This window comes from Protopterus annectens, chromosome 2.part1 (assembly GCF_019279795.1).
Source record: "Protopterus annectens isolate FY-2018-M chromosome 2.part1, PAN1.0, whole genome shotgun sequence".
NCBI lineage: Eukaryota > Metazoa > Chordata > Ceratodontiformes > Protopteridae > Protopterus > Protopterus annectens.
This window is the reverse complement of record NC_056729.1, coordinates 1,964,436,184-1,964,463,475: the sequence shown is the minus strand read 5'-3', so window position 1 is coordinate 1,964,463,475 and position 27,292 is coordinate 1,964,436,184. Positions and strand designations below refer to the sequence as shown.

The 27,292-nt window shown below is 45.9% G+C and overlaps 1 protein-coding gene across 1 annotated transcript in view; it reads left to right on the top strand.

Annotated features, from left to right (window-relative positions):
- SREK1 (splicing regulatory glutamic acid and lysine rich protein 1) overlaps positions 1 to 27,292 on the top strand; it is a 1,533,788-nt gene that overhangs the window by 735,126 nt on the left and 771,370 nt on the right. Inside the window, exon 7 of the mRNA XM_044063648.1 lies at positions 1,992 to 2,076. Coding sequence (XP_043919583.1) covers positions 1,992 to 2,076 — 85 coding nt within the window. The remainder of the gene's footprint in view (positions 1 to 1,991; positions 2,077 to 27,292) is intronic.

Genomic DNA, 27,292 nt, shown 5'->3' with positions numbered 1-27,292 from the left:
TGTTATTTGTACCGGACAGTTATTGTTGGGATCTTTGGTTCTGTCAGGGCTAACGTTCTTTTGTATTGTTTGAGTTGGAGGATAAGGTGTCATTGGGTCGGGTGTCTGATACCTGTTGGGCAGCAAACTCTATCTGAAGGGAGAAGGGAGACTGGGCATTATGGGTAAGGGGAAGAGCATGGCGCTCTGAGCCATAGCTGGAAAATGCGGCTATGTCTGATCCGATGTGAATCCAAGGACCCACAGGTTGAAGACAAATGAAGTAGAACTACTCAGATGGAACGTTATGGTGAGTACATAACTTTTTACCATTCCAGAGAGAGCATTTGTTTGTAAAGGTAGGTGTTCAGTGTAGTTGTTCAAAAAAGTCAAAAGCCACAAAGTGAACTGAAATTGCGGTGTACTAAAAGCAATTGAAATTATCTGAGCCAAAACTGGACTTCCCAGGTTGTGCATTGGAGAAGAGTTGATAGAATATCACCTAAGGTAACCAGCTGTCTGACTCTGTCATTTTAGCCCTGAGGTATGTGTGCAAAACAGACAATAAAACATCACAGTAATGAACACTTAGTGCAGATAGTAGTCTGATTTGATGTTTGTCATTATTGCAGAGATAAAGAATTTAAGGGAATACTTTCAGCATGGTATGTACAATGAGAGAAAAGAATAAGCTGTGATTTTCTTTTTATATCAGAAATTATTACACCCAGAGTTTGAAGTGTTAAAGGAAACTGAGGTTGAAATGTTCCAACTGCAGTTTGTGACAGAGTAAGTCAACGTGAGCCACCAGTCACACAGGGAACACCAATTTTAAAAATAGCTATTGGAGCCAAAAATGCCATCTGTTAAATGAAGGGGATGTGTTGAGCAGAAAACGTAATTGGTGTGTTATATTTTGGCTTATAGGAATAGAGAATGTACGAGTTGGATAAATGAATGATCAGTGCTGATCCAGACTTTATATTTTGCACTTGGAAGAATTTTGGCTAATACACTTTAAGATTAAACAATAACTTACAAGACTACCCTTTAGGGAACAGCACGTTAAAGAAATAACAGCTCCCAGCTTAGCTTACAGTAAAAAGTATTTTTAAATTTAAAATGAGAATACCCAAAATATACCATTAAAATGTTTGAATTATAACTCAGTTAATTAAAAAAATTGCTACAAAGTAATTTTGTGATGCATCTAAGTGCCCTGAAAAAAATTTGAGAACTGTGTTTTATGTGCTAGAAATTTCCACTGCCTGATGTGCTTGCGTCAAACCTTGGATGTTGCTGAGACAAATCACTTGCATCTGGCCACAAGCTAATAGGACAGCTTTCAGTGTAGAAGAGAGACCGAAGTAAAATGAATGTTCCTTAGTTTATCCTATTTTAAAATAAAGTCTACAAGATAGAATTTAATCTGCACTACACCAATGCTAAGTAGGGATAACAAGTAAAAAGTTCAATAAAGAACATTTGTGAAATAAAGTGAGTGAGAAAGTAGCAGTTTTGAGTGGTGTGTATATTTTTAAATCGTTGTGCTTAAGCAGATCTGCAGGCATTGTTCTAACAAAGAAGTACATCCTACAAAGCTGGAAAAGTAACCTGTCAGTTTGCTGACTTAGACACCAGTGTAAAGGAGCCTCAGAGCTTGCAAATGTACACAGCCCCACATACTGGCTGCTATCATGAAATCCTGCTATTGCTTTTCAGCCATTTAGGTTTCTACCGTCAGGAAATACGCAAGTATGCACACTATTTGCTGATGGCAAGAGTCATCTGGGGCCAATCTGAAACGCTACTTCTAGAAGCCTTTTGCCTGTACTGTAGAGCTTTTAGTAGCATCATGTCAAGATTAAGAACGTTGATTGTGGAAGCTGCAACCTTGTCTTATTTTTTAATATTATATCACAAACTAGTCTGTTTTTGCTTATATCATACTGCCTTTCTGTGTGGTATTCCTCATTTTTAAGTTTTGTAAAAGTTCTTAATGTTTTTTGTAGAGACAAAGAGCAGTGAAAAAAGAAAAAGGTCTCGTTCCAGATCCCCATCACACTCCAGAAAGAAGAGATCATGTTCAAAACGAAGGTAGATTTATGACTATTTTCATTTTTGTCTGTTTCTTCAAGTGAAAACAGCATATAGTTTAACAACTTTGATTCATCCCATTTTAAAGATTGACAAGAAGAAAAATACATTAATAGAAAACAAATAATTATTTTAATTCATACCAGTATTGCATAAATTGCTCAATTTCTGCTTTCCTTTTAACCTCATTCCTTCTCCTCCTGGACATTACTCTGCATGTATTGCTCCCAGAGATTCCATTTATCATTTATCTCCTGTACAATATTCACTGTACCAGTTGCATTTGGTTTGGATTAGGATTTCCATTTTCCAGTAGTTGTGTTTTTGTCATCCAGTAGCATTACTATGTCAATTCAATTCAAATCCTGTGCCCCAGTTCAAAAACGAATTTCCTTAATGACAGCCGTTTGCACCCCCAACATTTCTAAGAGTACTTTATCTGCCAAGTTGTTAGATTCCCTTAACTTTTTCAGTTGCTTGCATCTTGCACATCACACCTACAGAATTTGCTTTCTACCCGAGGAAAAATTCTCCAAGACTATTTTGTGTATAAAATATGTATGCAAACACTTCCATGCCGAAATCCTAAACCTTTGGGACTTAATTGCACACTTAAAACTCATACAGGTGTCTTCCCATTGTTCTTTTGTAAACTGCATTAAGCATTCTGTTCTCCTAAACTCCTGTGATTGATTTTTATAGTTGCCATGAAATATTTTATGTGTCCTAAGTAACCATTTTAACAGCAGCTTCTGTGCTTGGCTCAACTAAAAACTACACAATAGCTAGTCTGTCACAACATTCACCACTTCTTATCTGTTTGCCTGTACTGTTATCTGTCTCAACTTCTGCTTAATTTCACCCCCCCCTTTACCTTTCCCTCCCTAGTTATTTTGCTCCCAGTACATTGGTTCTATTGCTAATTTTGTCTAGTAAATTCTAGCCATTTGTAGCCTTTTTTATGTACCCGTAATTGCAGTCATCCCTATTGGATAACATTTGTTTTCTGTATTCCTGTGTTGGCTTAGTAATTGGCATACTTTTCATAAACCCGATTTGGTTTTTGTTCTCAATGGCTTGCATCAAAAGTCATACTTTCTCTCTACTTTTCAAACTACCCTCCCCATTTTCTCATCATCCTTTTCACTTAGATATTTAACTTTCTGCTTGTATTATGTATATAAGTTTTAACTGCGTTGTTCTAAGTATCTTTTAAAAGCAGGTTGTCGTAAACCACAATGATGTCCTTCTATTCCTGTTGCAGTATTCTTATTGTGGGATTTTCCACCTCGGGTGACCAGACATCAGCTCTTATACAAAAGGTTAAGCCTGGTTGCTGTAGGTGCGTGGGACTTCACACATAGGGCCATAAACCAGGGGCCTTAAATTGGATGTCTACACGCACAGACCTCAGAACTTTTCAGCAGAAGATGACGTCACATCGTTCACTTTGCTCCTACACTCGAAGACTTCTAAAAATTAAATACCCCGTTGGGGAAACCTTTCCATTCTTTTTGCTTGAGCTTATGTAAGCTGTATTTACTATTAGCCGATGTCAGCTAAGAAGGGCAGATGCCGTTGCGGGTGTCCGATACCACATAAAGGTATGCATGACCATTGCGATGTTCTTCGTGTTTCACTGTTGCAGTCATTACATTTGGGTAATCTGCTGGCAGGGTCCCCTCAGTCTGCCTGATTAACAAAGTCTTGGGTCCTGCATTGGTTGCTGTCCCTTCTTCCATGACGTCAGGTCATCAGGGGTATAAAACATGCAGCCGACGCCATTACATCAGTTTTTCTTGCCCTAGATGTCAGGTGTCCCCCAAATGGGGAGCCAAATATTTAAGTAATTAAAAACACAAAAATATATATCTCCAAACTAAAGCAAATACACCAAAAAGGCTTTTAAGCATAGTAAAGGAAAGTATAAGTATAATCTAAGAATACTGCAACATAGGAACAGAAGAACATGGAGTAGTTGTGTAAAATCTTACTATAATCATAGATGTCATTCTCTCCCATGTTGCAGTATTCCATCCCTCACACCTTCCCCCTGAATTAAGTCTTGGCTACTAGGAAGCTCTACCCTCCACCAAGAGCATCTAGCCAGCATATGACACTTCTGGCTGACAATTACTTATTACTCTCTTTGGGACTGTCCATCTGGCTTCCAAGTTCTGCGGTCTGTGTGCACATGTCACATTTAAGGTCATAGGTTGGTACTAGGCTATCGGCCCTTGGGGCCTATACAAGCCTAGCCATAACAATTCCCTGGCTGTTTCTTCCCACAGTATTTGCTTCCCTGGACCCCTGTCTAGCAGGGCGACTGACGTGATCCCTGGGATGAATTTCCTATCACCCCTCTAATCATCAAGGGTCCTTTTGAAGAGGGCCAAAGAGGTGCTCCGCTTGACATGTATGGGCAGTCTATTCCAGAGTCTGGGTAGGCTCTGGGTCAGGAACCTATCCCTCCAGCTTGGTTTTTGGCCCCATGTGTGACGTCCCATGCACCTACAGCAACCAGGCTTAAGCTTTTGTATAGGAGCCAACGTCTGGTCGCCTGAGGTGGGAAATCCCACAGTAAGAATACTGCAACGTGGAAGAGGAGGACATCCATGGTTATGGTAAAATTTTACAAAACTATTCTTCCTTGGTCTGTGGGGACAGTAGACTTATTCGGCTTAACTCTTACCCTCTTTTCCTCTCAAATAAGTTATTTCAATTCTTAGTTGTGGTCTACAACTTATCTTCTGGTTGATAAATATACCTATCTTGCTTATAAAACTAGAGTGACTAAAATATTTTCTCTGCTTAAATCTTACTGTGTGCATTCATAATCAAGAGCTATCAGCATCTTAAATTTTGAATTATCATTTGTTAGTCTATTCCCATGTATACTTGGCTACCTTAACAGAATAATGATTAATCCATACACCTACATGATCTTATATCCACATAAAATTTGATTTGCTGAATCAGTTCATGTCTGGGTGCATAGTTTTCAATATAGCAGCCTTTGTTTTTATTTTCACTTTTTTATATCACAAAAAAGGCTTAAAGCTGTCTCAGAATGTTCTACAACACTGAAATGTCCTCTCTTATGGATTTATAGGTTCATAGGGTAGGTACTAGGTTATCGGCCCAAGGGCCTAAGTAAGGTTACCCAACAAGGTTCCCTGGCTTATGCCACCCACGAAAGTTAATTTCCTGTGCCCGTCGAGCAGAGCCACAGAAGTGATCCCTGGGGTGTATTTCCCATCCACTCATCAAGATTTTTCTTGAAGAGTGCTAACGAGGAACTTCGCTTGACAATAGATGGGTTGCTTGTTCCAGAGTATAGGAATTCTCTGGGACAGGAATCTATCCCTCCAGCATGTCCTGCTTATTGTGGTGACCAGGTTTAGGTCCCTAGAGTGTGTAGCTCGGAGGGATTGGGATTTCTTTAGGTGTAGCATGTCCAACAGCTCTGGGTTTAACATAGCTTTATATATTAGGCAGAGATCTCCTCGGAGTAGGTGATATGCTACAGAGTAAAGCTGTAGTTTTTTGAGATGGTCAGTGTAGGGCATCTGTTTGAGGCCAGTAATCCTCATTATGAGGTACTTCTGTGGTCTTTCCAGCTGCTGCAGATGTCTTGTGCGGTACATTCCAAAAGGGGCGTTGTACTCTTATTATGGGTCTGAGTGCCGAGTAGAGGGGAACAATGACCTCTTTTTTTCATGGATGAGAACCCTTTTGTGATGAGGTGTGCCACATAAAAGGATGTCCTGACTACTGTGGTGATGTATCAGAGGAGAGATTACTGTCCACCTGGGTCCCAAGGTCTCTTATCACACATTCGTCGTTAAGTAGACTGCCGTTTATGTGGTAGTTCATGGGTACAGAGTTTTTACCAAAGGGAATGACAATGCACTTTTTGGCATTGAGCTTGAGGCCATGCCTTTTACACTAGGCATCTGTCTCAGTGAGGCCCTTCTGTAGGATGTCCACATCAGGGACTCGACTATGGCTCCTAGTTTGCAGTCATCTGCGAACTTCGTTAGCCAGAGGCCTTCTGTGCTAGCCCTGTACTTCAGAGAAGTAGATACCAAACAGGAGAGGTCCCAGGATTGAACCCTGTAGTACTCCACTTGTCACTGGTTTGAAGTCAGATTTGGAGTCTGCAACTTTTACAGTGTGGGTTCTGTCAGTGAGCCATTTGGCAACTCATCTTGTGATATAGGGATTCATACCTAGTTTAGTGAGTTTAGATATAATGCCAGAATGGGGGATGGTGTTGAAAGCCTTGGCAAGGTTAAGATAGGCTGTGTGAACCACCTTACCCACGTGTACGGCTTTGGTGACGCCCTGAAAGAAGTTGATCAGGTTCAGAAGGCATGATCTGCCTTTCACAAACCCGAACTGGGTGAGGTCCAGAGTTTGGAGGATGTTCTTCGTGTTTCACCGTTGCACTCATCACATTTGGGGTATCTGCTTGCAGTAGCCCTCAGTCGGCCTGATTAACAAAGTCTTGGGTCCTGTGTCAGTTGCTGTCCCTTCTTCCGTGACATCAGGTCGTCAGGGCTATAAAACATGCAGCCGATGCCATTACATCAGATTTTCTTGCTGTGCGGTGCCTGAAGCAGAAGCAGTTCACAAGTGCCGGTCGGCCGACTCCTGAAATTTTCATTTTCGAGTTTCGGAACCGAAGTCTTCAACTAAAAGTTAAGTACCCCATTGGGGAAACAACTTCTGGCTCTAAACCAATGCCAGTAAAAGTAAATAACTGCATTACTTGTGGAAAGCAAATACCTCATAAAGATTTTCATTCGTAGTGTATTCATTGCCTAGGCCCTTACCATGATGTACCTCGCTGTCGGTTTTTTGCCTTATTTAAACCACAAACTATCCATCGTCGGTATATTTTCGCTTCTAAATATTTTGGTGCTCGGTTCAATTATCCTGATATGTCTTCGGTAAGCCATCCGACTACCGCCATTCTGAAACGCAAAGATAGGCCGCCTAGGTCCAAAGCTGCTGACGACGCTTCTCCAATGCCAGTCGCCAGTTCGCCGGTACACAGTGAGGCACTTTCGCAGCCCCTGATACCCGCTACTTCAGATTTACAGGCCTCTACTGAGATCCTTTTGTACTCTGGTGTGCCACGAGATGTTTCAACTGTGGAACCTGTGGATGTCTCTACCTTGGATGGGTCCAGAGCCACTGTGCAGGCACCGGCTTCTGAGGGTGTATTCAGGCCTACTGACTTGCATATTAAACAGACGCCATCTTCTTCTTCAAGGCCTAAAACTCGAACCATGCCTAGAAAACTGATGCCCGGACCTCATGATAAGAATGGCTGAAGACCTTATTACTTTAATCAGGGGAAGCCAACCTTCCCCCCTCTAAGAGACCTAGGACTGACTTTACTTATGATTCTTATGATCAGGATTCTGAAAGTTCTGTTTCCTCTGAAGACCAGGATTTACCCTTATCTACCTATGAGGATTCTGATGCAGAGGACTCTATTCCCTCTGCTTCCCCTCCAGAGGATTTCTCTTTTGGTGAAACCTTGCATACTCTTTGGGAGCATTTTCGCTGGGAAAAGGCTTAGGGATTTCTTACTCCTGCCCCAACACAGGCCTTTAGCTGTCCACCCCTGTACTGGACATAGTTGATGATGCCTTTTTGGAATCTAGCTTGGCCCCTGACTCTCTACCTTCTGCTCCCAGAAAATCTGATGGATATTACAGGGTTCCTGACTCTCTCAAGTTCCTTTTTAAAAATCCTACTGCGGATCCTGAGACCATTTCACAGGGACCCAAGGGCATTAAGGCTACTACTGCCAAAAATCCTACCCCTCTGATAGAGATTCCATGGCGCTGGATAGATGGCGTAAGAAGGTATACACTTATGCAACCTTGGCACTTAGGGCCTTAAACTGCCAATTTCATATGTTAAAGTATTGACAGCATATTATTGGATTGCTTAAACAGAAAATTATGTTGATTCCTGACTGTGCTGAAAAATAAAGATTTAGAGGATGTCCTTCAAGAATGCAACTGCAGTCATAACATGTGGGTTGTCCTGCCTCAGGCAGCCCTCGGTCGGCCGGATTCCAAAGTCTGGGTCCGACGTCTGCTGATGTCGCATTTCTCTCCGACGTCAGAGCGGCTGGAGTACATAAGCATCAGCCGACGCCATTTTCTTCAGTCTTTCTTGCCACGCGGTGCCCGAAGCAGAAGCAGTTCGCAAGTGCCGGTCGGTCAGCTCCTGTATTCTACGATACGAAGTCATCAAAAGCTAAGTACCCGTTGGGGACCTTTTCTTGCCTCAGCCGATGTCAGAAATTACTGAAAAGTTAACAATTGTCTTTTTGTGGTAAACAAATACCTCATAAGGATTTCCACTCTTACTGTCTCCTTGCCTGGACCCAGACCACGGCGTCTCGGCCTGTGTAGCCTGTGCTCGCTTCAACAAGCGCACTCTCAGGCGCCGGGCGGAGTTCGCTGAAGATTTTTTCGGCGATAAATTTGCTTACACCATGCCGTCGGATCTTCCGACATCGCAAACTCCCAAAAAGCGAAAAGACCGGGACCGACATCCTCGGCCCGCGTCTACCACCGACTCCACGCCAAAACCTAGCGCGAGTGCTCCGGTTCCCTCTGAGACTGTCTCTCCACCGCTCCGAACCGAAGACACCGCATTACCGACGACTCCGATTCCAGACATTACTCCGCCAGTTATAGACTTTCCTCCGGATACCAAAACCGAGGAAATGCCCGAGACCATTGCTGTAGACAAGGTCACTCCTGCACGTGGAGCTGCCAGGCCTCCTATGGCCATGTCTATTAAGGCCTACACTAGGGCTAAGGCAGCCAGCAAAACAAAGCATATTACTTCTAAATCCTTACCTCAGCCGACTCTGGAGACACAAATTATGTCCATGGCTGCTGATTTAATTTCCATGATTAGAGGTTCACAGGCCCATCCTGAGAGAGCATCACAGCCTCCTCCTGATAAAAGGCCCCGGGTTGAACCCTCTGACCCTACTCCTTCAGATGAAGACTCTGAGGGCTCTGCCCACTGTGATAGCCAGGAAGAGCTCTTCCAGACCTATGAGGACTCGGATGCAGAAGATTCCATCCTTGGCCTCCCTCCTGAGGATATTTCTTTTGGGGAAGTTCTGCACACCATGAGGGAACATTTCAAGTGGCAGGGTCAGGAATATTCTGATTCTAGGAAACGCCTTAGGACTTTCCTTAAGAAGCCTCAGCACAGGCCCTTAGCTATTCCGCCTGTACTTGATGTTCTGGATGATTTGTATTCTGACTCTAGTGCTACCCCTGATTCTCTTCCTCCTGCTCCAGCCAAGCCAGACAAGGTATTGCAGGGTCCCAGAAACTCATTCCCATTTATTCAGGGCCCATACTGCTGATTTGGAAACTATTTCACAGGGGCCTAAAGGAGTTTCAGCGTCCACCTCAAAAAATCCTTTGCCCTCCAACAGGGAAGCAAGGTCATTAGAGAGATGGGGCAAAAAGGTTTACACATCCACTACCTTATCTATGAGAGCTTTAAATTGCCTTTTTCATATGTTACAATATCAGGATTATCTCTTAGAAGATTTACAAAAAACATTAGCTTCTCCTGATCCTTTAGACAGGAAGACTTTGCAGGAAGCTGTACATAACACTCAGCAAGTAAGCAATCACTTCCTGCAGTGTGGATATGATGCACTGGAAGCTTCATGTAGGGCAGCTATGACAGGGGCAGTGATTCGTAGACATGCTTGGTTAAAAGATCAACCTCTACCAGATCATGTAAAAGCAAAACTTCTGGATGCACCTTCGAAAAGAACAAGCTTTTGGTGCAAATGCTAAGGATGTGTTAAAGACCATCGAAGAAAAAGCAAAATCAGTTCAGACTGTGAAAGATTTCCTCCAGGTTCAACCCCCCCAGATTCAGTAGGAATTGGCCTTCAAAAAACTGGTCCTTTCCTAATCCAGAAAAATTTCAAAGGGGTAAGAACAGACGTGGCCGAGGAAGAGGCCAATACAGAGGCCCTTACAGGGGCGACAATGGCAGCCAGGAAACCAAAGAAGTGACAGGGGTTTCACCTGCCCAACAACCACAAACTCAATGACTTTCCTCTACTACCGCCTACCAGGGAACAACTAGAATCTCCCTTGGGCGGGAAATTATCTCTGTTTGCAGAAAACTGGCACAGACTGACAAAGGACAAATGGATTTTGGACATTATAGACCGAGGGTACAGGTTTCATTTTCATACCTTACCAAGAAAACAAGGCATGCCAAACCTACCACAAAATCAAAGGGCAGAAGCTATCAAGCAAATCACTCTGCTGACTCGAATGAAAGCAATAGAAAGAGTTCCACAACAAGAACAAGAACAGCGGTTTTACTCAAGACTGTTCCTTGTTCCAAGAAAAGAATCTCAATGGAGACCAATACTGGACTTGTCCGCATTAAACACCTTTCTCATAGTACCAAAGTTCAAAATGCTGACTCTACAGCAACTCCTTCCCATGCTGGGCAAGGAGTCGGCTGATTACTCTGGACCTCAAGGAGGCATACCTGCATGTCCCTATCAGACACAGCTGCAGAAGATACCTCAGATTTCTTGCAGGGCCAGAGCATTATCAATTCTCAGCATTGCCATTTGGCTTATCTACTGTGCCCAGAGTATTTACAAAATGCCTGGCTTCAGTAATTGCTCATTGCAGGCTCCAGGGTATACAAATTTACCCGTACCTGGACGACTGCCTCATACAAGCGGACGACAAATTGATGTTGACAATAAACCTGGATTATGTCATACGATTACTTCAAGCTCTGGGATACACAGTCAACTTCCAAAAGTCAAGACTGCAGCCATCCCAACAAATAATCTTCTTAGGAGCCAAACTAGACACAGCCTCTCAGATGGCTTACCTGACAGAAGACAAGCAAGAGAAGTTAACTCATTACTTCAAAGGTTTAGCAAAACTCACCCAGATGACTGCAAGGAGATTCCTACTGGCCCTGGGTTACATGGCATCCTGCATTCTACTGGTTCCATTAGCAAAACTACACATGAGAAAGCTTCAGTGGTACCTAAAAAGCATTTGGTCTCAACACAGCAACAACTTGGAGACAATCATACCACTCATTCCATGCCTACAAAAGGAATTCCTATGGTGGGCCTCGGTGAGCCAGGAAAACACAGGTATGTCATTCAAAAAACCACAGATAACACAGACCATGACTACAGACGCCTCAGACCTTGGATGGGGGGGGCGCACATGGAAGGCAGGTGTATACAAGGACAATGGTCTCCAAAGGAAACACATCTGCATATAAACCAAAAGGAAATGCTGGCAGTAATGCATGCCATCGAGGCTTTTCAACACCAACTCCAGCAAGGCCATTTAATGATACGGAGGTATTACGGTAAGACTAATGCATCATTTTGCAAATTGCAGACAGACTGCAATATGGTAAAATTGCGCACTGACACTTGACAGAGTATTGCGTGTGCCCAGTTTAGGTTTTCACGCAGGTTGGGTTTGCAGAGACCGAGCGAGTTAATGCATCCATAGATGGCTGTCACCTTCGGGTGGGTAAAACCTGCTGCACAGTAGGTGAGAAGATGTGCTGGGCATTGATTGAAAAGGAAAATGTAAGATAAGATAGGAGCAGATGAGAGTAAAGCACTGTGATGTGGTACATAAGCAGGGGGGCACCCACTTTTACCCCCTTTGCAGACTGACAATGCAGCTTTCGGAGAAATCACTGAGCCTAAACATCCAGTTACAATCCCAGTTTGTTCCAGGAAAAGACAATGTGTTGGCGGACAGCCTAAGCAGGAATTTCACAGATCCACACGAGTGGAGGTTACATCCGAAGGCCTCCAGACAACTCACTTCGACATGGGGCAAGCCAGAAGTGGACCTATTTGCCTCTCACCTCAACCATCTTCTACCAAAATTTTGCACAAGGACATACCATCCAAAAGCTTGGAAAATAGATGCCCTCTCATTCAACTGGAACTCCCTAGCAATCTATGCATTCCCACCTCTGCCACTGATGACCTCAGTATTACTAAAGATCAAAGCAGAGAAGCCCAAGGGAATCATAATAGCTCCGGATTGGCCAAGACAACACTGGTACCCATTACTACGGTGCATATGTCACACCAGGAGGTGGGCCCTCCCTCAGTGGCCGCTACTTTTGACTCAACACAATTTCGAAACACTGCATCCAAATCTTCAGACACTGCAGCTAACAGCCTGGGAGATCCCATAAATAACTTCAGCTTATCTCTCTCCAAGGAAGTTCAGCGGATACTAACAGAGGCTCGAAGACCATCCACCAGAAAGGTTTACTTAGCAAAGTGGAAAAGATTCAGCAATTGGAATACCAGCAAGGGACATGATGCATCATTGCTGAACATCCCACTTATCTTGGAATATTTGGCAGATATGTTAAAGAACGGCCTCTCATATTCTTCCATAAAGATACATGCATCTGCTATTTCAGCTAGATACAACACTGATCCTCCTGTTTTCTCTCACCCTTACTAAGACAATTCCTCAGGGAATCAAGAACATTAAGCCACCAAGAAAGGCCCCAGTGCCAGCCTGGGACCTCAATTTTGTCTTAGAAAAACTGACTCTACCTCCTTTTGAGCCAGCAGCTTCAGTTGACTTGCAATTTCTCTCATGGAAGACAGCTTTCCTGTTGGCAATTACCTCAGCAAGAAGGGTTTCCGAGCTACAGGCCCTAATGGCAATACCACCCTTTATTATTTTCCACAGAGACAGGGTTTCATTAAGGACCAACCCTACTTTTATGCCAAAAGTGGTATCTAGGGTTTCTCTAAATCAAGCCATTCATCTGCCTGCTTTCTTCCCCAATCCTGAGAATAAGGGGAAAGACTTTTGCATACCTTGGACATTCACAGACAACTTCGATACTACCTAGACAGAACCAAGGCCAGTAGGAAGTCTGAACAACTTTTTGTAGCTTACCCCCCTGCAGTCCAAGGAAAAGCAATTTCAAAACAGACTATTTCTAAATGGATTGGACATTGCATCAGATTTTGTTATTCCTTTCATGGAAAGACTGTTCCAGCCAATGTCAGACCACATTCCACCAGAGCTACAGCCACCTCTACAGCTTTTTTAAGAGGGGTGCCTTCCAAGGACATTCTAGAAGCTGCTACATGGAGCTCCGTGCATACATGCTCCAAACACTACAATCTCCCTCTATATTCCAGATCCAGAGCAGGCTTTGCTTCGGCAGTCCTGCAGGGTTTGATTGCCACACCATCTCTTTCCTAGAGCATACCTCCTCCCCCAGCTAAGCTATGGTATTCTACCCACATGTTATGACTGCAGTTGCATTCTTGAAGGACATAGTACAGTTTTGTACCTACCATAAATGTAGATGTCCGATAGACATGCAACTGCATTCGGATTTTCCCTCCCTCCATACCCCTCTATGCCTAGGGTCCACTCCTATCCCTGTTACTCTTAGCTGGGGATATCTGTTATGGTGTATTTGTTTTATTGCTCATTTATTTGTTTGGAATCCTGTTTTTTCTCCCAATTTGATTACAGCCTTCCTTGGAGGGCACCTGGCATCTGGGGCAAGAAACACTGAAGAAAATGGCATCGGCTGATGCTTATGTACTCCAGCCGCTCTGACGTCGGAGAGAAATGCGACATCAGCCGACGTCGGACCCAGACTTTGGAATCCGGCCGACCGAGGACTTCCTGAGGCAGGACAACCCACATGTTATGACTGCAGTTGCATGTCTATCGGACATCTACATTTATGGTAGGTACAAAACTGTACTATTTAATGCATTCTGCTGAACAAGTTGGAAAACATACTTTGCAATGTGGTTTTGATTCACTAGAGGCATCTTGCAGGGCTGCTGTCACTGGGTCTGTACTTAAAAGGCATGCTTGTCTTAAGGAGCAATCTTTGCCAGATCATGTTAAAGCTAATTTGCTGGATGCTCCCTTAAACCAAGACCTCCTGTTTGGTAACAATGCAGAAGTAGTACTTTTAAAGATGGAGGAAAAACCTTAATCTATGCAAACTGTTAAAGATTTCCTGCAAGTACAGCCTCCCAGATTGTGGGCATTGGTCGTCTAAAAATTGGTCCTTTCCTGCCTCTTCCAGGCCTTCTCAGTCCAAGCCTTCTCGGTCCAAGCCCAGAACCGTCAGAACACCCAAGCCTCAGTCCTAAGGTACTCACAGGGCTAAGCAGTGGGGGGCTCCCACTTCCAAAGCAGGGAGTGGTAAGACTCCCCCATATGGTAAACTGTCTCAATGACTTAACTTTATATCTTCGAAGCCTTTCTCAGAGGTGTCCCTACCAGAGATATCCTAGAAGCTGCTACCTGGAGTTCTGTACATACCTTCACCAAGCATTACCATTTGCCAATTTTCTCTAAATTCAGAGCTGGCTTTGCCACTGCAGTCTTGCAGGGCCTTATAGCTGGTCCTAATGCTATCTAATTACCTCCTCCAATCCTTCGCTTTGGGAATCTGCCCAAATGTGATTACTGCAACAGTGAAACACGAAGAACATAGTACAGTTGTGTACACTTACCGTAAATGTAGATGTTCAAGTGTATTCACTGTTGCAGTCCTAGTTACCCTCCCTCCAGCCCCCTGACTTCTATTGGCTATACCTTTATTCTCACTGTGTTTAAAACTTGTTGGTGTATTTGCTTTTTTGTTGGAGGTGTAACCTTATGTATATATAATTGCTTCCCATTCTAGGGGCATCTGACATCTGGGGCAAGAAAAACTGACGTAATGGTGTGGGCTGCAATCTTTATACCCCTGACTACCTGACATCATGGAAGATGAGACAGCAACCGACGCAGGACCCAAGACTTTGTTAATCAGGCCGACTGAGAGCTACTGCAAGCAGATGACCTAAATGTGATGACTGCAACAATGAATACACTCGAACATCTACATTTATGGTAAGTTTACACAACTGTACTTTCTCTGCCTCCTTCCTTTTGGTGGATTCACTGCTTGGGTTCAGCCCGGTTTGCCCACGTTGCTATTTAAACAGATTGATTCTTACTGTGTTAGGTCTTCTTTGAAGGCACCTTCTTTGGTGTTTGGTCCCATATATCTTCCTGTCATCCCGTTGTGTTTAGATGATCTCTGTCCAGTCTCAGTTGTTGCAGTTCCTTGTAAGTCAGGTAAGTATATTGTTTTATTGTATAAACAGTGTGGTAGTAAAACATACAATCTGAAGTAGATGTCCTTCATGGATGCATCTGCAGTCATAACAAGTGGGTTGTCCTGTCGTCAGGCAGCCCTGCAGTTGGCCGGATTCCAAAGTCCGGATCCGGCTTCGGCTGATGTCGCACTCCACCCGACGTCATCTCTGTTGGTCCTCGGGTATAAAAGCATCAGCCGACGCCATTTTCCTCAGTCTTTCTTGCCGCGTGGCGCCCGAAGCAGAAGCTGTTCGCAAGTGCCGGTCGGTCGGATCCAGAGATTACTTCTACCGAATACTACTTCGAAGACTTCTAAAGCTAAGTACCCCGTTGGGGACTCTTTCTTGCCTCAGCCGATGTCAGAAAAAGTTAACAATTGTTTAACCTGTGGGAAACAAATACCTCATAAAGATTTCCACTCTTACTGTCTGCCTTGTTTAGGCCCAGCCCACGTAGCAGCCTGTTCGCCTGTGCCTCTTTCAACCGGCAACGCTTAGGCGTCGGTCGGAGTTTGCAGAACAGTTTTTCGGTTCTGATTTTGCGTACATTATGCCGTCGGATCCTCCGACTACCCCCAAAAAACGCAAAGATAAAGACCGACACTCGCGGTCCGCGGTTTCGGCCGAAACCACGGTGAAGCAAACCGCGAGTGTCTCGGTTTCGGCTGAAACCGAGAAAACTGATCAAAGTACAGCTGAACCTATTCTTACAACTGAGGCCCCTGCTACAACTCTTGAATCGACCTCAGAAATTTTACCCACTACAGTGGTTGACTTATCAGACACCATTCCCTTGGATGTCTCTACCCCAGCACGTGGTGCTGCTAGGCCTCCAGCTGCCATGTCCATTAAGGCCTTCGCCAGGGCTAAAGCAGCCAAGACTTCTAAAACAGTGCCTGTTAAACCCTCCACATCCAGGCCCTCTTCTAGTTCTCAAATGCTTTCTTTGGCAGAAGATTTAATTTCTTTAATTAGAGGATCTCAATCTCACCCAGACAGGGCCTCTCAGCCCCAGAGAAGAGACCTAGGGCAGAGCCCCCTGAGCCAGTGTCTTCTGATGATTCTGCTGATGAATCAGACATAACTGACCAGCCTGAGGCTCCCTTCTCCAATTTTGAAGATTCTGATGCTGAAGAATCCATTCCAGCTGCTTCCCCACCAGAAGAATTCTCCTTTGGGGAAACCTTGCATGCCATGCGAGAACAGTTCCAATGGCAGCAACAGGATTTTTCAGACTCCAGAAAAAGACTTAGGACCTTTCTGCACCTCCCACAGCACAGGCCCTTAGCTATATCTCCTGTTCTCTCTGTGGTCGATGATGCTTTCGATGATGTTTGCTCCGCTCCAGATTCTTTACCCCCAGCCCCTGCCAAACCAGACAGATTTTACAGGGTGCCAGATACTCATCACCACCTTTACAAGGCCCCACTTGCAGACCCAGAAACTATATCCCAGGGTCCCAAGGCAGTAGCCGCGACCACAGCTAAAAACCCTATTCCTTCTGAAAGGGAAGCAAGGTCATTAGACAGATGGGGTAAAAAGGTCTACACTTCAGCTACTCTCTCAGCTAGAGCTTTAAACTGTCAGTTTCACATGATACAATACCAAGAGTTTATGCTTGATCAGTTAACTAAAAAACTAAACACTGATGAATCTCTTGATAAGAAATATGTATTAGAGATGGTAAATAACATACAACAGGTTAGCAACCATTCCTTAAAATGTGGCTATGATGCACTGGAGGCTTCATTTAGATCAGCCATGACAGGCACAGTGATAAGAAGGCATGCATGGCTAAAGAACAAGCTTTACGGATCATGTTAAAGCTAAGTTGCTAGATGCTCCTATGGACAAGACAAGTTTGTTTGGTACACCTGCCCAGCAGGTTATGAAGAAAATGGAAGAAAAGGCAAAATCTGTTCAAACTGTTAAAGATTTCTTGCAGGTTCAACCCCAAGGTTTAGCAGGAACTGGCCTGCCAAAAATTGGTCCTTTCCTGACTCCACAAAATTTCAAAGGGGCAGGAATAGGCGCTCCAGAGGCAGAAACCAATCCAGAGGTGGTGTCTACAGAGGGCGACAGTGGCAAGGTAACAACAGAGGCACAGACACAGCCACTGCCACTACATCAGCACAACCACAGTGACTTAATCCTAAATCCGCCTACCAGGGAACAAATAGCAGCTCCTCTAGGCGGAAAGTTAACCTTATTCTCAAAGAGCTGGCACTACATAACAAAAGACAAGTGGATTTTACAAACCATAGATCAAGGTTACCGGTTTCACTTCCACACTTTACCAGTCAAAGAGGAATGCCAAATCTACCTCCAAATCAAAAACAGAGGCTCGCCAGATAATGGAGTTAGCAAACATGAGAGCTGTGGAAAGAGTGCCAACAGCAGAACAAGGAAAGGGTTCTACTCCAGACTATTCCTAGTTCCAAGAAAGGAAAAAGTTGGAGACCAATTCTCGACCTGTCCACCTTAAATACATACATCATTGTCCCAAAATTCAAAATGCTGACCCTACAGCAACTTCTTCCCATGCTGGGCAAGGAGTCTTGGCTGGTAACTCTAGATCTCAAGGAGGCATACCTGCACGTCCCCATTCGACCAATCTGCAGAAGATACCTCAGATTTCTTGCAGGATCAGAGCACTATCAATTCTCAGCATTGCCCTTTGGCTTATCTACTGCGCCCAGAGTATTCACAAAATGCCTGGCATCAGTAATCGCCCATTGCAGACTACAGGCAATTCAAATTTACCCATACCTGTGCGTCTGCGTGCTACAAGGCGGCAACAAAAGCAAGCTGACAACAGATTTACAAAGGGTCATTTACTTGCTACAAGGACTGGGATACACAGTCAATTTACAAAAGTCAAGGCTGATACCATCCCAAACAAGGGCGTCCTTGGGCGGAATTGGACACAGTACAACAAATGGCATTCCTGACTACAGAAAAACAAAAGAGCTTCCTCTTTACTTCTTGGCACTAACAAAACTGAACAAGTTAACAGCAAGAAAAGTTCTGCAGGCCTTGGGCTTCATGGCATCATGCATAATCTTGGTCCCATTTGCCAGGCTACATATGAGGAAACTACAGTGGTACCTAAAGAATTTATGGTCCCAACACAGACACAGTCTAGAAACAGAAATCCCACTAATTCCATGCTTAAAACAGGAGTTCCTATGGTGGGCTCAGGCATGCCAGTCAAACCCAGGCCTACCCTTTCGCAGATGTCAACCAAGCCAGACCATCACAACAGGCGCTTCAGACCTAGGATGGGGGCCCACATGCTGGACAAATGCGTGCAAGGATTGTGGACACAGGATCAACCGCCTGCACATCAATCTAAAAGAAATGCTGGCAGTAAAACTGGCAATCCAAAAGTTCAAACCATTTCTCAAAGAGGGCCAGTTGATGATAAGGACAGACAACACCACAGTCATGTGGTACATCAACAAACAGGGAGGCACTCATTCATACCCCCTATGCAGAATGACCTTGGAGCTGTGGACCCTGGCACTCAGCTACAACATTCAGTTACAGGCAATATTTGTACCGGGAAAGACAATACTCTAGCAGACATATTAAGCAGAACCACCGGATGCCCACGAATGGAAGCTGCACCCGGACATCTTCAAGACCATCTCAAAGAAATGGGGAATGCCACAGATAGACCTATTCTCATCACCTCTCAATCACCAGCTCAAAAAATTCTGCACAAGGACATTCCACCCACTAGCATGGAAAGTGGACTCACTCTCCTTCAACTGGAAAGACCTAACAGCATATGCATTCCCACCTCTTCCTTTGATACACAAGGTACTACTAAAAATCAAGGAAGAACTTCCAAGGATAATCCTGATAGCTCCAAACTGGCCAAGACAGCACTGGTACCCACTACTGAAGAGCATGTCTCGGAACAAAATGTGGCCAATACCTCTGATGCCTTTGATGTTAACTCAGAACAACTACAGCATCATACATCCAAACCTAAAAACGCTGCAACTGACTGCATGGAACATCACATAGCAGCAGCTAATCCAGAACTTTCCAAAAGGGTTAAAGACATTATTCTTGAAGCACGCAGACCTTCAACAAGAAGGAACTATGCTGGAAAATGGAAAAGGTTTGTCATTTGGAGTGCGGAAAGAGGAAAAGATGTGTCAAACATAGATATGCCTAACATTCTGGAGTATCTGGCGAACTTCTTCATTCAGGCCTGTCCTACTCCTCCATCAAGATACATGCATCAGCTATTTCAGCAGAATACAGCTTTGATCCACCTGTTTTTTCGCACCCTTTGCTCAGGCAGTTCCTCAGAGGAATCAAGAATGTAAAACCTCCAAGGAAACCACCATTACCAGCTTGGGATTTAAACTTTGTGCTAGAAAAGTTGACACTATCACCCTTTGAACCAGCAGCAACAGCAGACCTACAACACCTGTCATGGAAAACTGCTTTCCTACTGGCAATAACTTCAGCAAGGAGGGTTTCAGAACTACAGGCCTTAATGGCAGTGCAACCCTTCCTAATCTTCCACCAAGATAGAGTGTCCATGAGGACTAATCCTACATTTATGCCCAAGGTGGTATCCAGAGTGTCTTTGAACCAGGCAATCCACCTACCTACCTTCTTTCCCAACCCACAAAACAGAGGGAAAGAATACTGCATACCTTGGATGTACATAGACAGCTACGCTACTACTTGGACAGAACAAAAACAGCAGAAAGACTGACCAACTTTTTGTAGCCTATGCAACAGGAAGGGAAGGAAAAGCTATTTCCAAACAGACAATCTCCAAATGGATAGGAAACTGCATACGATACTGTTACTCCTTCCATGGAAAACCAATTCCACAGAACATAAGACCTCATTCTACAAGGGCAACAGCCACTACCACAGCCTTCTTACGAGGAGTGGCAACCAAAGACATTATTGAGGCGGCTACTTGGACCTCCGTGCATACATTTGCCAAGCATTATAATTTGCCTCTATATTCCAGATCCCGAGCAGGGTTTGCCACTGCTGTACTGCAAGGGATCCTAAACACACCATAATCTACTTTTATCCTCCTCCCTAGTTGGCTATGGTATTCTACCCACTTGTTATGACTGCAGATGCATCCATGAAGGACATAGTACAGTTTTGTACCTACCATAAATGTAGATGTCGAACTGGATAGCATCTGCAGTCAGGATTACCCTCCCTCCTTCCCCTCTGTGGTACTCCTAGGGTGTTTACCCTCCTAATAGCTAGCTGTTGGGGGGGAGTCTTTTATGGTGTATTTGTTTGTATATATGTACATATATGCTTATTGTTGTGTTTACCTCTATCTATTTGGAAACATTGGCATCTATCCAAATTTTTAGCCTGCAAGAGGGCTACTGGCATCTGGGGCAAGAAACACTGAGGAAAATGGCGTCGGCTGATGCTTTTATACCCGAGGACCAACAGAGATGACGTCGGGTGGAGTGCGACATCAGCCGAAGCCGGACCCGGACTTTGGAATCCGGCCGACTGCAGGGCTGCCTGACGACAGGACAACCCACTTGTTATGACTGCAGATGCTATCCAGTTCGGACATCTACATTTATGGTAGGTACAAAACTGTACTTTACTTCATTTGCTCTGCAACCTGTGGGACCTGTGGGTATCGGATCCGACTTAGGATCCGAGCCGGCAGCTTTCCAAGATCCGAGCTCCTAGCTCCTCCCCCTACCCATAATCCCCTGCTACCAACCACATTACCTCAGATCGTTTTTTGCCGCGGCTGAAGAAGCTTTCCCTTTGAAGCGCTCCTGGCTGGGTGAGATAGTTTCTTTCATAACTTCTTTCATAACTTCATAAAAATTGTGTGTGTGTGTGGTAGTAAACCTTTTTCTACCCTTTTAGTGTTAGTTTAATTTTTTCTGGTACAGTTTTTTTTTTCTTTGTCACTCCCCCCTCCCCCCTTAGCGTTTGGGTGTGTGTGTGTGTGTTTAACATGGCGGAAGGGCCTAAGGCCATTTTTTCTAAATGTACTGTGTGGCCACAAGATTTCCCCAGCTGATGGCCACACTCAGTGCGTTTTGTGCCTGGGGGCTGCCCATCTTTCAGAGGCCTGCCAGATCTGTGTGGCCTTTAACCCCTGGGCACTTCGGGACAAGAAGAACAAGCTGATCCTGGCGGGAAAGCTCCCCCAGGAGTCAGCTTCTTCTTCCTCTACCGTTCGGACTCCAGCTGCCTCAGCGGCCTCGGAGCCCTCTGTTTCCTCAGCTCAAACTGGACTCAACGTACCTCTTCGGGTTTGAGCTCTGGGGAAACTAGTGCCTCCTCAACTAAGGAGAAGAGGCACAAGGATAAGGAGGGACATAGATCCAATAAAAGGCGGGCCTAGTCTCACCCCTCGGCTCCGCCAGCAAAAATACCTAAGTCTCCTTCGGGGGTCTCCAGATCCCTCTCCTCTCGGCTCCGTTCGCCTAGCTTCTCGCCGGAGGAGGAAGATTGGTCTCCCCGAGGTCGTCGAGGCGGCCCTCCCGGCCCGCCTCGACTACCTCTTCCAGGTCAACCAAAAGCATCTCCGAAGCGGATATGGATCTGATGATGCGTCTGTTCTTGCAGACCCAAATGCAGATGGGGGTGCTCTTGCCTCCCCCCCCCCCTCTGGGGGGGAGTGCGGCCCTCATGTTTGCCCTGATCACTCCTTCTCAGACTCGTTTTCAGATCTCGGAGTCATCGGATCCGGGCCCATTCGGGCCCAGGGATTTGACGGTGCCGATAGCGCTGGTCTCTTCGCCGACTATGCCCTCGAGCTTGTCTGATCCGAGCTCTCGGGGCCGAGGGCTGAGCTTCGGATCCGAGGGAGTTGTATCTTCGGAGCTCTTGGCTTCGGAGCGCACCTCTCTCTCGGCGCCGACTGCTTCGGCTGCGACCAGATTCCTTCCTCGGAGCCGAGGAGATTGCTCTCAGAGGCTGGCGAGGGTGATTCTCCTTCGGCTTTTGAGGTAGTGGAGAGGGTACTGTCGAAATCATCCAGATCCCCGGTTCGGGCTTCGGATCCACCCATACCCCCACTGTATGAGGGTCTGTCTTCCATCATCCAACCATCGGGACAGCCTGCCCAAGCCCTCCAGCTAATTCCTGTGGAGGAACAACCCGTGGACGAGCCCTCTTCGGATAGCCCCACCGAGGAGTAAAAGGAGGCTCCTGGACTCCCCCGAGTTCGTTACCACCGACACGAACTTAGATGATAGGGAGGGTTCCCCCAAGTTCACCCCCTGAAGATGTCTCCTTTGGAGACATCATGGAAATGTTGCGTATTAGAGGGGGGGGGGGGTCTGCCCAAAAACCTTCCCTTGATGAATCCGTGTTCCTGGGTGTCCCCACCAGCCGACCCCCTGGTGGACTTAATTACCACCAGGGCGTGGAAGGAGCCTGACACCGTGGAGTCAATTCCTAGGCGTCCCGATAAAATTCTGAGCCCCCCCACAGACAGGCAATCATGGGCCAAAGGATCCCCTGTTGATGCCATGTTGGTGGTGGCGGCCACCAAGAAAGAACTCGCTCAGGAGAGTTCTCTGGTCCACCCCCCAGATAAAGAATCTCGAGCGTTGGACCAGATTGGGAAGCAGATGTTTGCTTCAGCGACCTTTTCCATAAAGGCGCTGAACTATATGGCACATACCATCAGGCTACAGCGAGACTTGATCAAGGAATACGCTGTTGCCCCCCCCGGAGTCCATGTCGGTCGGAGACAGGGATGTGTTTACGACACGAATGGCCACTCTGAAATCCATCTCCAATACGTCTATGCGGCTCCTCTCTCATGCTTCAGAAGGAGCTTCTAGAGCCAGTGGAGCAGGGGTCATCTTACGACGTCACGCCTGGCTCCGTCTTGCCAAGGATCCCTTCAAGCGTCCCATGACGCCTTTGACAGTTCTGCTCTTTTCGGCAAGACCGTTCACGATACGCTGGTCCAAAGCGAAAAGGACAGGAAGACGCTGTCTGCCGTCGGTGTCCGCTTCTCTAGTCCCCTAAGATCCTTCTCCAGGAATCAGAGGGGACAAAAGAAGCTGTGGTTCCGTAAGTCTCAGCAATCCCATCCAGCTGCGGACCACTCTTCCTCTAGAGGTAGAGGAGGACAAGGTGGATGCCGGCCCAGAGGCAGAGGGGGGGGGGGGTCCGCGTAATTTTGGGTCTAGAGAACCTTTTTCGGACATACCCGCGCAACAGCTCTGAGGGCTAGCTCTGAGGGCTTTCCCCGACTGTCCCTCTCTGGAGGCAGTTGGGGGGGCAGTTGACGGAGCACCTGTCAAACTAGGAGTCCCTTACAACGGATCGATGGGTGCTCCGTATCATTTCCAGAGGTTATTTCATTCCTTTCTTAAATCCCCCCCCCCCCCAAAACCAGACGCCTCCCCGATGTCCCACCCGATCAGAGGGAGGCAGCGGCTTCAGAGATTTTGAAGCTGCTAAGAAAAGAGCCATCCAGCCCATCCTCCCAGATCAGTCCGGATTGGGTTATTACTCAAGGTTCTTTTTGGTGCCAAAGAAAACGGGGGACCTCAGGCCCATCTTAGACCTTTCTGCTCTTAACCTGTTTATACCCAAGGAAAAGTTCTGGATGGTCACTCTTCAATCTATCCTCCCCCTTCTGCGAGAGAATGACTGGATGTGCTCCATAGACCATAAGGATGCGTACTACCACATCTTGATGGACAGACGATCCGGGAGGTTTCTCCACTTCCGGCTCAGAGCCAGTCATTATCAATTTCAGGGTTCTTCCATTCGGCCTCACCTCAGCCCTCAGAGTGTTCACCAAAGTCATGGCGGTGGTTGCAGCCCACCTGAGACTTCAGGGCATTCAGGTCTTCCCGTACCTAGACGACTGGCTCCTTACCGCGACCAACAGGCATCAGCTCTCTGTAGCGAGAGATTACGCACGGACTCCAGCCCGTAACCTAGGCATTTCAGTAAACCTGCAGAAGTCCTGCCTGTGCCCCACACAAGCCCTGGAATTCATAGGGGCCAGGTTGGATACTCTATTCTCTCGAGCTACTCTAACATCAGTCAGACTGAACAGCTTGTCTTATCAGGTGTTAGCCCTTCTCCGGAGTCGTCCTCCTCCAGCGGAGTTGGTCCTGAGGGCACTAGGGTCTGTGGCAGCAGCGATCGGTCTTTCACTCCATGCCCGCCTGCGAATGCGAATATTACAATGGACCCTTCAAGTCCAATGGTCCCTTTTGCTCCATCCGTTGAACACGCCGATACCGCTGAGCAGAGTTTGCAGGGACTCCCTTCTTTGGTGGTTACATGCGCGGGAACTCTGAGAAGGGAGGCCTTTTGTGATCCCCCCGGTTGAAGCCCCTTTGACCACGGACGCTTCTCGCCTCGGGTGGGTGGGGGGCATTGTTCAGGCAGATCTGTTCAAGGCACATGGACTTCCCTAGAGACCGCATTGCATATGAATGTCCTAGAGATGAGGGCGGTGCTTTTGGCGATGCAAGCTCTCCACGACCTTCTTCCCCTGGGGACTATTGCGATCCAGACAGACATGTCTGTAGTCTGGTATATAAGCAGAGGGAGGAACCAGATCTTACCCTCTGTGTCGAGGCCATGAGAGTTTGGGAATGGGTGATCTCCACCAACCGTTTTCTGATAGCAACGCACATCCCGGGACGATCCATCATATTAGCGGACAAGCTAAGTCGGGTGCTTCTCACTCCGTACGAGTGGTCTCTGAATCCGTCTGTTGCGAAGCAGATCTTCCACAAATGGGGTCAGCCTCACTGTGATCTTTTTGCTTCTCCTTTAAACACAAAATGCAGCGAGTACTTCGCAATAATTCCCCCCCCCCCCAGAGGGGAAACCCCCAGAGACACTCTAGTCCATGCTTGGCCTCCCGGGCTCCTTTATGCTTATCCCCCCCTTCCACTTATGATGAAATTCATTCAGAAAGCCTGTCTGTTGGGGTGCAGAGTTATCCTCATAGCCCCGTGCTGGCCTCGGCAGATCTGGTTCCCCTTTCTGCGGTCTTAGTGTGGCTCCTCCGTGGTTTCTGGATCCCAGTCCAGAACTGATCTCTCACCCCTCGGATTTCCCAACACCGAACCTGGTCAACCTCAAGCTTGCGGCTTGGCTGATTCAGTTCCATTAATGGCTAGGGCTCCCGGTATCTCCTCTCCCGTTAAAGCCATTCTGGTTGCGGCTCATAAGCCATCTACCAGAAAACTTTACAAAAGTAAATGGAAACGTTTTTCCATTTGGGCCAAAGATTAGGGCTTGGACCCATTTACTGTCCCTATCCCGACCATCCTGGACTTCCTCTCATTGATCTTTCGACAGGGAGCAAGTGCTTCTACGGTTAAGGTGCAATTGGCGGCCATCTCCCATTTTCATGTGGGTGATGGCATAGGTTCCTTAGCATCTACGAAGTTGTGCAAAACCTTCTTACGAGGCATCTTCCTTCTAAATCTGCCGATAAAGTCTGTGGTTCCCCCATGGGATCTCACTCTAGTCTTGCAAGCCTTGACGAGTCCACCTTTCGAACCTGCGGCCTCAATTCCGTTGAAGTTCTTGTCATGGAAAACAGCCTTCTTAGTGGCTATTACTTCGGCCAAAAGGCTTTCAGAATTACAAGCCTTGTGTATGAAACCTCCTTACCTTATCTTTCACAAAAATAGTGTCCCTCAGGACTAACCCGTCTTTCTTGCCTAAGGTTGCTTCAGAAGCAAATATAAATCAATCGATAAATCTACTAGTGTTTTTTCCAACATTTCAGAACAAGGGAGAATGCACATTACACAAATTGGATGTGCACAGACAGCTGCGTTTCTACTTGCATAGGACTAGAGTTTCGCAAGTCGGACCAGTTTGTCTCGTATGCAAAATCAGCCATGGGTAAAGCCATTTCCAAAGTCACTGTAGCAAATTGGATCCGTCAGTGTATTATTCAGGGGTATATATCATCTGGCAAACCAGCCCCTGTTAGTATCCGTGCTCATTCTACAAGATCTGTAGCCACCTCAACAGCCTTCTGGTCTAGGGTTCCAGTGGACGACATATGTTCACCAACTACTTGGTCCTCTTCTCGTACGTTCATTTCTCATTATAAATTAGATGTGATTTCGAGAAGTAGGGCGGCTTTTGGCTCCGCGGTGCTTCGGAATATCCTTCCGTAAGGACCACCCAGGTTTTTATAAGGTAGCTGGGGACTCTGTCCCACAGGTTGCAGAGCAAATGAAGTAACTACTTCAGGTAAAGAAGTTATGTACTCACCATAACGTTCCATCTGAGTAGGTACTTCATTTGTCTGCAACCGACCCCCCCCTGCCATCCCCCGAACCTTTCGGGATTTTCTGATCACCTTTGCAGTTGATTTTTCGTGTTTCCAGGTTGATAAGGCAAAAAAAACCGATCTGAGGTAATGTGGTTGGTAGCAGGGGATTATGGGTAGGGGGAGGAGCTAGGAGCTCAGAGCTTGGAAAGCTGCCAGCTCGGATCCGATACCCACAGGTCCCACCGGTTGCAGACTAATGAAGTACCTACCCAGATGGAACGTTATGGTGAGTACATAACTTCTTTTTTTGTGATTTGTTAGAGGTGTGTGCTCACACATGTGAACTTAGCTGGCTTACTGAGCTTTATCTGTTTGGTGTGTCATATCAGCATGTGCACTAGTATCAAGCACTTGTTTCCCTGATTATGTGGGCTTCTGATAAAAATGTCAGAAATGGGACTGATGGCGACAAATGAAGCTAGTCATTGACCTGCTGAGGATAGTCCTTGTTCATAAAGTAGCGGAGGGTATATGTTATTTAGCATTGTTCTGCAATAATGGTTTAGGCTTCAGTACAACCCTTCAATTTTTTAAATGGCTAACATTAATGGACTTTACTGATTTTTTGACTCTCTATAGATCAGAATTTGCTTAGCTTCTATTGATTGCCTGGTCTGTCATTCTCATTTGCTTTTAGCGATCTTTGAAGTAATTCA